This window comes from Pocillopora damicornis, chromosome 9, assembly GCF_964200805.1.
Source record: "Pocillopora damicornis chromosome 9, jaPocDami1.2, whole genome shotgun sequence".
In the NCBI taxonomy this organism is placed as follows: Eukaryota; Metazoa; Cnidaria; class Anthozoa; order Scleractinia; family Pocilloporidae; genus Pocillopora; species Pocillopora damicornis.
The window spans coordinates 12,562,527-12,574,639 of record NC_142678.1 but is presented as its reverse complement, the minus strand read 5'-3'; the positions used below and the strand labels follow the sequence as shown (position 1 = coordinate 12,574,639).

Sequence of the window (12,113 nt, the reverse complement as noted above, 5' to 3'; positions counted from 1 at the left end):
GTCTATGATTGTGTACGCATTGCGTCCCTATCGTTTCCTTTCGGCGCCTTCAGTCTCTTCAGCGGATGCATTACGAAAGTAGTTCCTTTCACGTGTGCTTTCCATCATGGCGCACTACAACTTCAAGAAGATCACAGTTGTACCTTCGGCAAAGGTAGGGATCGAACGACAATTATAGCTCTTTTTCGAGTTGATATGTATCTAAAAAACCCGTTTTCTATTCAAGGATTTTGTCGATATCGTTCTCTCCAGAACCCAGCGGAAAACACCGACCGTAATTCATCGGTAAGTTGTTTATCTTTAGCGTCAGCTGTAATTTTTGGTTGGGATAAAACGCATCGAATTCAGTGCGATTTTGGCCTGGGTAATTGCTGAAATCTTGGTACACAAGCCTATTAAATTATTTTTGTTTTCTGACTTGTTTGATTAGCTTATTTAAACCTGTGTGCCTTTCATTCGTCGACTTGAGTTCGAGCTAGCGTAAGCTTATTGTACAATAAAATTTTTCCTACTCATTCAGTCTTACTCTTTCTCCAAAATGTTCTTTTATTTCTTGAAGCGGCTGATAAGTAGCATTTTTTTCTTGAACTAGAGGTAACTTCCAGTTCAATTTGTATCATCGATCAGACATACAGTCTTTAATGATACTTGTAAATTGCTATAAAGTTTTAGCTGCATTGCATTTCCTAGTGTCTCTGTTACCTCGCAGAAAAGACGTATTGAATCTGCAATTAAGAGAAAATTTTTATTTTTGTCCGTACAAGTACTGGAATCACTTTTTTTCATAGGTTCCAGTGGTGAAGAATTCCAAGTTGACAATTTAATATAGTTTTCTTGATGTATACCATAGCTGTGAAAAAGAACTGTTCTCTGAGGCCGTTAAAGCTCACATGTAGCTGATTTTTTCGACAAAACGAGTTTAAATCAACCAGAGTTGACCTTCACATTGCTCATTCCATTGCAATTGGACAATCACGCTCATTACTGATATTTTCTTGTTTTTATCATTCACTGTATATTTGACTAGAATCAACTTCTTGTTTTTCTGCTAGACACTACAAAATCAGCCGGATTCGTGGTTTTTACATGAGAAAAATCAAGTACACCCAACAGAATTATCATGACAAATTGACACAAATCATCACAGATTTTCCAAGACTAGAGGTAATTGTGCATTGGATAATTAATTTTAACTGTAGTCAGTTACTCAGGTGATCCTGAGGCAATCAGTGACTTCAATTTTAACCAATTATAACTCTGTCTGACTTACACCTATATGAACAATGAATTAAATGAAAGTTGTGTTTTTCAGGATATCCATCCTTTCTATGCTGATTTGATGAATGTACTCTACGACAAAGATCATTACAAGCTGGCTTTAGGACAAATCAACACCGCCAGGCACTTGATTGACAAGTAAGCATATTTGAATAAACAGTAAGTATGGTGGGAACCTTTGTTTTGGGACTCTTCTCTTGATGGCCAATTCTCCATTCTGTGAACACAACTTTTGGTCTTGAATAATAAGATGAGCACAAACATGAGCATAGTATCGTCACTTAAGAACATTTCCAAAATTTGGACTTCGGTAGTAATCAGTTGCCAATGACCTAAGAGATTGAATTCCAATGTAAAACTTCAATCTTCAAACTGATCAATCTAATTTTGTTCATGTTTCTTTTCTGTCAATTTTACTTTATAGTGTTGCTAAGGATTATGTGAGGCTTATGAAGTACGGGGATTCACTGTACAGATGTAAACAGTTAAAACGAGCAGCTTTGGGGAGGTGGGTACCCTGTGCAAGACTTAAATGTGATATTTTCTTTAATAATTAGTCTGTATTTTGTACCAGATCTGCACTCGACTGTTCTGTCAGACTAACCTTATCGTAAAATGGTATAATGCATGTACAGTGTACATATTAAACAATAAAACAGCAGAGATTAATACATTATTTTGCAGCAATCATTTATTGCACACATCAATGTTGGTCTCTGAGCAACCATTCAGGTATCCCTCCTCTATCCCAAAAACACTCTACTGATACCAAGTTAGGGTTTAGTTTGGATTAGGGGAGGGGTAGTTGTGCTCTGTTGAGATACTGAAATTGACCCTATCACACTAATACACATGCATGTATCTCTTTGTAATATTAAGTATACCAAAGGTTTTAATTGTCATAAATATGCTTTACAGCCTTGAAGTGTACCATTTAAAAGTACATGTAAGGAGTGCTGTTTAACCTGAACAATGTTGGCAGTTAATAATTTTCATGTTGATTTTTTTCTAAGGATGTGTACTATTATGAAGAGGCAAAATCAGAGCTTACAATACCTGGAACAAGGTTAGATTGTTTTTACTGACCTATCAACAGCTAGTTTGCTGGATTTCAAAATATTCTTGGAGGATAGCAAAATATTTTTATTGATTTGTTTAACTTGGGTGAAAGACATTTACTGATCAGAGTCGATTCTGCAGGCTTGTATACATCTGTGATGTTTCTGCATCAATGGCATATGTTACATGTTTTATTACACCTATTTTGAAATCACTGGTGGTCCCTGTGATCTGATTGGCTCTAATTGGTGTGATTTATTCATGAATTGCACCATTTTTTGTGTTTAATCACATCTTTTTCCCAGCCAATGAGGAGGCTACACTAAAAACAAACAAGCAATTAGATTTCAAGGCTTGTTTTAAGTAATCAATCAAATTTCAGGCAAAGAGTATCATGTGACAAATTTTGCAACTTTTGTTTCCAAAACTCTTATTTTTTACCCCCAAAAAATGAAAGACTTAATTTCAAACCAGCTCAATACTACATTAATAACATATTTGAACTGACCAAATCCTGTATTTGGGCGATTTCAAAATGGATGTAATAAAGTGGTAATTGAACTTTGTGTTGTGCAATTTTGGTCTGAAATCATACTTGTGATTTCAAATCAAACTTGCACAGTGTGCTCATTCAATTTTGAAATCATGCGTATTATTTCAGCCCAAATTGCACTCCACTCAGTTCAGTTACCATTATTAATCATGACTAAATCTTGATAGAAATGATATAACTTAATTATTACATGCATTGTACTCTACTGTACTGAAAAATTGCAACTTATATAAATAATACTTGTTAACAGAGGTAAAAAAGATGACATATGTGTCATCCATTGTTTACAATGATCACACTTAAATGACTGTTTATTAACTATCCTTTTATTACTATTTATTATCATTTTATTTCTGCTTACGTGCAGTTCGACAGCATGTGGCAAGACTTCCATCAATAGACCCAAACACAAGAACTCTACTAGTCTGTGGGTAAGTCATAACTCTGCTGATAGGTACCTGTGTTTAAATTTCAATGCTAGAACTTTCTTAGAATATATGTACAGTGTACAAAGAAACCTCTAAATACATAAGCTTTAGCACTGAACTTCACAGGCAAATGTTTCTCCAAATCTCTTCTTATGCGATAGATACATGTACTTATTAGGAAAGTAAAAAAAATTTAAACAAGATATTTGTGAAATTTTAAGTGTTGTGTCATACTTTTTCAGCTTTCCAAATGTGGGTAAATCAAGCTTCATGAATAAGGTAAGATACATGATTGTGTAAATGAAACACAAATTCATATTCATACAATCATATTCATGTAATTACATGGATGTACTCTGTAGTTACTGTTAGTTTATTTAAAGTTACCTTTACAAGATATGGAAAATCTCTATATAGCAAAATTTGGGAGACCATTATTTCACGAGGAAGTTAAGGGGATTTTAAGCAATACTTTCCAAGCCGTAGGAGAATTTTTGTATATGATAATCGATGAGAAGAGCTACTTGTACTAAGCCATTTTTTGTGCGTTTTGAAATAAATCTCAAATCAGCCACATTTAATTGATACATGAAATGTACCTGTAAATGTGAACACATTTGAATGAATATACACGTACATATCAATATTGACACACTTCGTTCAATTTATCCTCCATCATTAAAAAGTATTGTCTACGGGGAAAAGGAACAAATTCTCGTCAAATGTTTGGATGATAGTTTCAGTGGAAATATTTTTGTTTACATTTTTATTGGTTGGTTGATGATACCATGATCAAAGAAGATTGTTAACACTTGTACGCCTAAAGTTCACATGTTCTAAAATAAAGTTTTGTAAATGTAAATGTGGCACATGCTTTATTTGATATTAACAACACTAAGTGAGGGCTTGGGTAAAGCTGGAGTTTTGTATGATAGGAAAATATTTTCATTTGTATTTGTTTGTGTTTTAAGAAGAGCTGTGTGTTGAGCTCTTTGTCCTTCACTATTGTTTTTTGTGCAATATTTAGATCGTTTCTCAAAACTGTGAATCAAGATCTTCAAAAAGGTCTTTAAGCATATCAATCCTTAGTACTTGATACTCGATACTCGAGCCTTGATTCTCGATAGTTTCAAGTATTGATGATCAAGTTTCCATTAAGTCCTTCAAATTGTTTTTGAATGGTACTGTAGGTGACTCGTGCAGATGTGGAAGTCCAACCTTATGCTTTTACAACCAAGTCTTTGTTTGTTGGTCACATGGATTACAAGTACCTCAGGTGGCAGGTGAGGACTACTTATACATATACAATACTGTCAAGTGACTTTAACACTGTATCAGTGGAATGAATAATGTTAACATTTTATAGCTATGAAGTTACTCAATTCTGAGTTCCTTCTTATGAACAAACTATTAGCCTTTCATTTGAAGGAGCTATGAAGCTCTGTGTGATTTGTGAAACAATTCAACTAAATTGTTTAACCCTTAAACTCCCAGAAGTGATCAACATTTAATATCTCCCTGTGTTATTCATACATTATCCAGCAAACACATAATGAGAGTACTCAAACTTACCAGGAACATCTACATATAGATTCAAAACCAAATTCTAAATTCTCCCTACTAATTTGCAAGGAAATGTGGAGCATCTAGAGGGGAGAATGAACAATTAGATCTTGAGAGTTAAAGAGTTACATTTGTTAATTGCAACCTGTCTTAATTAACCTTCCCCGACCTTAGTCATCCCTGTTTATCTTTGTTTGTTTTTTTTTCCCTTTCTTCTCTGAAGTTAGTTTGCTGAAAGGATATCATTGTCTTATTTATAGTGGAAATACATGGAATGTTGTGTCCCTTTTTTTTTAATGCAATCATTTATTTACATTATAAATCAGATACTCTAGCTGCACATATACAATACAACAGCTATGTTGATAATTGAAATTTGTGCAGGCAATTTCTTAATGTTTCAGCAAATAAAAATTTCTTTTTAAATTAGGTTGTTGATACACCAGGAATCCTTGACCACTCCTTAGAGGAGCGTAACACAATAGAGATGCAGGTGAGGGGCATCTTTTTCTCTGCTTTTTGATAATCACAACATTGAAGATATATGTAAGCTGCGCAGGGTAAGAAGCCCAAAAATGAAACAAGGAAAATAATAATAGATAAGAAAAGAAAAATTTAGCATTTAAAAACTTTTTAAATGAATATCTGAACACTCTCTTTCAAACACTCTTTCAGCATTTTTGCATAACTACCATGAGTGACCAAAACAGAATTTCTCCTTACAATATCAATACAATATCAAGCAGATAAGAGATGAGAATAAAGAAAAATATCAGTTAGGAGATTATAAGTTGATCCAATACCAAATTCTGCAAACTAACATCACAAGAATTGTATGGCAGACAGTAAGGAGAATTACTAATGAGATCTTGGGAGTTAAAGGGTTAAGATTAAGATCGCTGAAAATAGTACTCAGCCACAGTATGTAGGTCTTCCATTTCACCACTTGTTAGATGTGAACAGATGAATGAAAAGAAAGTAAATGGGTCAAAATTACTTTTACTGGACATGAATTCAAAACTTTTTTATTCTTTTTATTCAATTAACTTTTTTGTCTTTCACCAGGCCATCACAGCCCTTGCTCATCTGCGTGCTGCCATTCTTTACATTATGGATGTTTCCGAGCAGTGTGGGCACACACTTGAGGAACAGATTGAACTGTTTAATGGTATTAAACCTCTCTTTGCTAACAAACCACTGATAGTGGTGCTGAACAAGGTGGATGTAATCAGACCAGAGGAACTGACTGAAGAGAAGAGAGAACTGCTCAACGTTTTCAATCAGGATGGTAAGCTTATGTGGCCATGTAGACACACATGTACAGCTTCATGCATGTGATCACCCTTCATTATTAAGGTTTGTCAAGGTTGTCTCTCCCAATGAAAACTTGTCTGTTATAATACTTTGAAATTCATTGCACATCTGTGTCAGAAATGGGACTTAAGAATCTGCCAAGAATCTGCCAAAACTTCATGTTTTATTTATAAAGTCAACTTGGTCTCCCTCTCTCTTTCACCATTTTCATCTCATGCGCTGGTCTCTCTCATTTTTAAATATATGATATGATCCTATTGTTCAATCATCTGTCACTTATCGCAAAAAATCAACCGGAAATCAATTAATGCTGAATAATCTCTCACACAGAAGTTGGATTTTCTCATGATTTTCTCAGCATGACTGTTTGTTGTGCGCTGGGGTTGGGAAATTAAAACCTTGCCTGAGTAGAGTAAGGAATCTGAACTGGTACATGTGTTCTAATTTTAACTATGGAGAAGTTTAGAGATAAAGAGTCCACTTGAGTGTACAAGGAAACAACTATACATATGCACCAATAAACTAATACATAGTGCTGCCAAATTCTACAACATTAGTTGATCACACAAAGAATTATTCAATGAAAAAATTGTACTGGAGTGGGTCATTTGAATGCAATTTTTGTCCTGGGAAACCAATCTTCAAAAGTTTAAATGCCATGGGGTTGCATTGGAGGGGGGGGGGGAGGGGGGTAGATGTTGAAGCTTCAGTTTGATCAATGTGATATCTAGTGTGAAAAAGAGAAGTGTACAGTGGCAAGAATGATCATCTCCTTCTGCTGTAGCCTGGGTTTGATTCCTGGACTCAGTGGCACAACATTTGAGTTGAGTTTATTGTGGGTTTTACTATTTGTTTTATTTTATTATTGTTTTATATGTTATGTATTTGTTTTATTAGGAGTGACACTTCTTTCCATGAGCACCGTTAGTGAGGAAGGAATAATGACAGTCAAAACTGAGGCATGTGATCAGCTCTTGGCTCAGAGGGTTGAGGTTAAAATGAAAAGTAAAAAAGCAAAGGATGTCATGAACAGACTTCATGTTGCCATGCCAACCCAGCGAGATCAGAAAGAAAGACCTCCTTGTATACCACAGGTAAATTATTTGTTAATTGTGTTCCAGCAGTTCATTTCCATGTTTGTATTGTGTATAGTCATGATACAAAATTGTAAATGCATATTAAAAAACAGAGCTTAGTGATTTGTTTTACGATTGATCAGTTAAGGGGTCTGTTATTCCGAAAGAGTTTGAATGAAATCACACAAGAGTCGTACTTTTGCAATTTTTGTCTCTAAGACTGAAGTTTGTGGTTTTCATATGCAGTATGAATATTTTAATTGACTGTATATCCTATCTTCCCTCTGTCCAGTAGAAAACCTACATTTAGTTGTGATTGGCGCATTTCGTTTATCTCAGGAAACATAAATGCGCCAATTACAGCTGCTAAAATCACTCAGCAATTGCAGTAGAGCATAACGCTGCATGAGGTGAAGTAAGATAATAACTGTAAGTTGACTTCATCGCCGGCAAAATGTCAGCAGTATTCTCTTGTAATGTCTTGATCCGCACCTGAAGTAACTCCTCTCGTGCGACTAGCCATATTCGCTGAATAAACGTTGTATATTACAACGAGGTGTAACCCAACTTTTTGTAACTGTTTGGTTAACTGTACCCTTAGGCTGTTCTTGAAAAGAGACAAGCCATGTCAGTGGAAGGAGCGGAACCTAAGAGGAAACTTGCAAAGGATCTTGAGAACGAACTGGGAGAATATTATTATATGGACTTGCGGCAACACTGGGACTTGAAGAACGATGAGGAAAAACATGACATTATACCCGAGATCTACCTAGGAAAGAATGTAGCTGACTTTATCGACCCAGACATTATGAAGGTGAATTTTAAGTTGTATTTTTGGATGATATGTTAGTGAGGAAACCAGGTTTAATTCTTAACAAAAGTGCAGGTACAAGTTTATTTGTTAGAGTTTGCTTTTTCAAGTGGCACGAGTATCGCGTGAGGAGGATGTCGACACGCTGGACTCGCGAGAAACGAGTGTCACATTTTGACACCCTCGATTCCCAATACTCTATATGAAGTGTCGACTCGATGTTGAAGGCTTTAAGTCTGAAAGAATTAATGAGCAAACGGTTAACGCCTTGATTAAGGACTGCTCTCGAAACTTCAGAATGAATGTTGGTGGAAGCAGTGGTAAACCTAAATTTCTCCATACCGAGATACCTGGATAAAGTATTGACCTAAAAAAAAGGCAAAGGTTGCGGTCAGTTATTAGAGTGATACTCCTTCATTTGAGCATGCACTCCAAAAATGTTTTTTTTTTTTACTTTTTACCTCACGTACATGCTAATTTGTGTCGTTTGTTGCAGAAACTAGAAGAGTTGGAGAAAGAGGAAGAGCTGCGTGAAGCTGCAGGACTTTACGACTCAGAGCCTGTGAGTGACGGACAGATTATAATTATAGATATTCACTCAGTGGATATTCACTCAGTGGTATTTAGTGAAACACTTCTCTACTGTGATAACGGTCAGTCTTTAACTCCTGAATAAGAATTCTCTAATCGAAGACACCATAACAACCGAAGACAAATCTCTACAGAGGTATTGTGCTGTTGCCTTTTTCCCTCTTTTCCTATTTTTTTATGTATTATCATTATTTATTTTTTTTATTTTTGCAGGAAGAACTAACCCCTGAACAAGAGGAAATCAGGAAAACAGCACAGCAGTAAGTTCTTAGATTGTTCTTCATGCATTTTATTTGTTTTCGGAATTGTTTTACTTCAAATAAGCCTTGTATCGACGCGAATTCGTAACTCCGTTTTTATGAGTGGATGTAAAAGTTTTGCTATCTCGTATATCTAGAAGTACATGTAATACACTGAGCGAGATTAGGCGACAGATTCAGATCGATTTAAATACGTTGTGTGAGGCGGAACAACTACAATTGGTATTGATCACAAATTTTAATTTATACACGTAGTTTCAAGCAATGGATTTGAATGGAGTTGAACTATGAAAAAGCTTAGAACTTAGAGATGTTTTTCCAAGAAAACGAAACTTAAGGTGTGAAAAAAATACAAAAAAGAAACTTAATTACTAAACTTTAGCGAGGCGATTTATCTGAAAGGAAAAACTGTGGAGAAAGTTATCAGGTGGGAAAATATTACCTCGCGTTATTTGAAGTAATTCAATTTTGAGGGTAAAATTCTCAAGAAATGTATGGGGTAAATGTAATCTTATACTAGGAAATAATGTCAGTTTGAGTTAGCATGTGACTCGAGTTTCTGTGGATTCGAATTCAACCCTGTCTAGTTTTAAAAATACTTTTTTTCTGATTATTTTCTTAATATATTTTTTCGTAGAATTCGAGAGAAAAAGAAGCTGATCGTCCAAGCACATCGTGAGATGAAACCGAGAAACAACAGGGCGAAGTTGCCACGTTCTACATTTTTGAAGGTCGGTTTTTTTCACGGTCAGTTTTTCAGGCCTTTTATTGCACTTTAATTTGTGGATTATCTCTTCTATTTGATGCGTTCTCTCTGAAGAAAACCTTAACACGGCAGGATTTTTGCTAACGACTAGTGTCACAAGATTTTAGACGGCACTAGGTAGTTAAAGAGTTTTAGTTGTCTTGCAACCTACGAAGCTGGTCCTCTCTTACTTTCACTTAGATTGCATTCGTAGCGTTATGTTAGATTTTCTTTGTAGTTTTATCATATAGATACATGTGTCCTACTGTCTGATATCTGTTTTGTTTCCTCTACGTTAAGGCTCAAGCCGCTCGCAGCAGAAAAAACATCACAGAAGAGGTTGGTGGAGATGTAGAGATGGAAGGCATTGAGGAGGTGGGCTACAGAGTTGTTGCTGTTGTTGTTGTTGTTGTTGTTGTTGATGTTTATTGCTTGATTCCTTGTTTTTGTTTTGTTTTGCCTTTATATGTGTGTTTTGCTCTGCAGTATCAGTTAGAACAGGTAGAATGCATTGTCGACGTCTTTCATGTCAGATACTGTCAGTTCACTTTTAAGTATTTCGTTTGTTTATTGTTATTTTTGGTCGCATCTCTTAACTGATAGAATAGTTGATTGATACAGTACAGTAGTTTGATTGATTCGTTGGTTGTTTCCAGGGAGACGTGGCCGAAAAAAGATCTCGTTCTCAGACCCCGATGAGCCGTAAAAGAAAGAGAGCAGCCAGCAACGGCGCACGCAGCTTATCACGTCCACCACGTGACCAATCAGGCATCAGTTCTCCCGAGGTGAGAAGCTAAGTGAAAGGGGAGGCTGAAACTGTTTTAAAAATCTTTCTCTTGTTGCACTTGCGCTCCAGTTTCTGTACTTCTTGGTTGAAGGAAATATTCATGTGATGAAAATAACGAGATTATTAAACTCTCCAGGCTTTTCATTGTCCCTCTCAGTTAGCTTTCCCTCGCATCAGTGAACTAAAATTTCGATTGATAAATTTTTACTGATGATGACGGTAATGATGACGATGACAGCCGTTATCTAACATCGATTGAACCAACAACATGAAATTTATAAGTACTCACCATGTAAATTACGGTTTAAATCTTCTGAAAAATATTTTGACAACTAAGATGAATCAAGTGAAATTAATTTCATCAAAAAACATAGAGCAGAAACATTCAGCATTAAATTTTTTTTGGAACCAAAGGTGAGTAAAGAAGAGGGCTACTTTTTTGCGCAAAAGGTAGCGTATTTTAAAAGTTTAGTTGCGTCTCGATTTAAAGAACTGTATCGTAGATGTAATTTGTAGGAAGACAGGGTAAGAATGTAGGAGTGAAATTTGTGAAGAGGACAAAACTGGACGAAAGCCTACCCGACAACCCTTAAACCGGAGGCATTTTTGACCTTACGCTCGCCGGAAAACCTGCAGTTGCGGCACGCTGGTCAAACGAAACGAGCTGATGAGTGTAGGGTAAATGTGAAAGGACGCCTTATAATAATTGAACACTTAATCTCGTCTCCAACGGAAGTAGGTTGTGGCTCTTTGAAGTAAACTATGTAAGAGTTTTCTCGTGTTAATTCCTGACTTTGTTTTGTTTTAAAATAGAAAAAGAAGAAAGCAAAGAAACTGTCAAAGGTTGTTCAAAGAGGCATTAACCGTATGGGCAAAGCAGGTAGGATTTTGGTGGACGAAAGAAATGCCTTTTCTTCATGATAACTGTCGGTTTTATTTAGGGAAACCCTGTGGTCACCAGGAAAGTGTAAATGATTCATTTAGAGAGGTTACTGTGAGCAGCCATTTGCCCCCTTTTTCTTCAACTCTTTCCCACTCTTCCCGTCCTTCTTCGTTCTACGTCCACTGTTTCGCCCTCCTTCTCTGTATCCTTTTGCTCGTCGTCGTCTTCATTTTTTCTTTCTTCCCTCCAGGCCGCTCTTCCTCTTCCGTCCCTTTTTCGCATTCCCCATCTCCTTCTCTTACTCTAGCGGTTCGTTATGATAATGTCCATATCCAGAGTCTCTTTCAATCAAATGTTTCATAGATTCTATCGCAGAAAAATTAAAAACGAAGTTAAACCTTGTTCAATATTTGACACTGTTACAGATTATCATGCGTTTTCGTTCCACAGGTGAAGCTGACAGAAAGATCGCTACGAAAATGCCTAAACATATGTTTGCCGGCAAACGTAAGATGAACAAAGTCCAGAGAAGATAGCCTTGGATTGGTCGTATCTCAATATATTTGTATTAACACCATATTCTTGAGATTCAATTTATTTGGAAATAAATTCCTGGCGCAGAAAAACTTGTCATCGTTGTTTTCGTTTCGCTCTCTCAACTTTGCGTCGAACATTTTTTGTAAAGGTCGGCCAACTTTTCACCGGAATTAAAAGGGAAAAAACTCGGGGAATTCTTGAGTGCTTTAAACGATCTCTTGTCCTTAC

General features: G+C 36.0%; 1 protein-coding gene across 1 annotated transcript; it reads left to right on the top strand.

The window, feature by feature from the left end:
* Positions 1-56: 56 nt before the first annotated feature.
* Positions 57-11,974, top strand: LOC113676530 (GTP-binding protein 4). The gene is made up of 20 exons (XM_027193196.2): positions 57-154; positions 227-285; positions 1,053-1,164; positions 1,313-1,416; positions 1,703-1,786; positions 2,292-2,344; positions 3,258-3,321; positions 3,561-3,597; positions 4,509-4,601; positions 5,312-5,374; positions 5,947-6,169; positions 7,093-7,289; positions 7,873-8,085; positions 8,579-8,644; positions 8,887-8,933; positions 9,571-9,664; positions 9,979-10,053; positions 10,335-10,463; positions 11,279-11,345; positions 11,799-11,974. The coding sequence occupies exons 1-20, from the start codon at positions 107-109 to the stop codon at positions 11,882-11,884; spliced, it is 1,914 nt and encodes a 637-aa protein (XP_027048997.2). The 5' UTR covers positions 57-106; the 3' UTR covers positions 11,885-11,974.
* Positions 11,975-12,113: the final 139 nt, after the last annotated feature.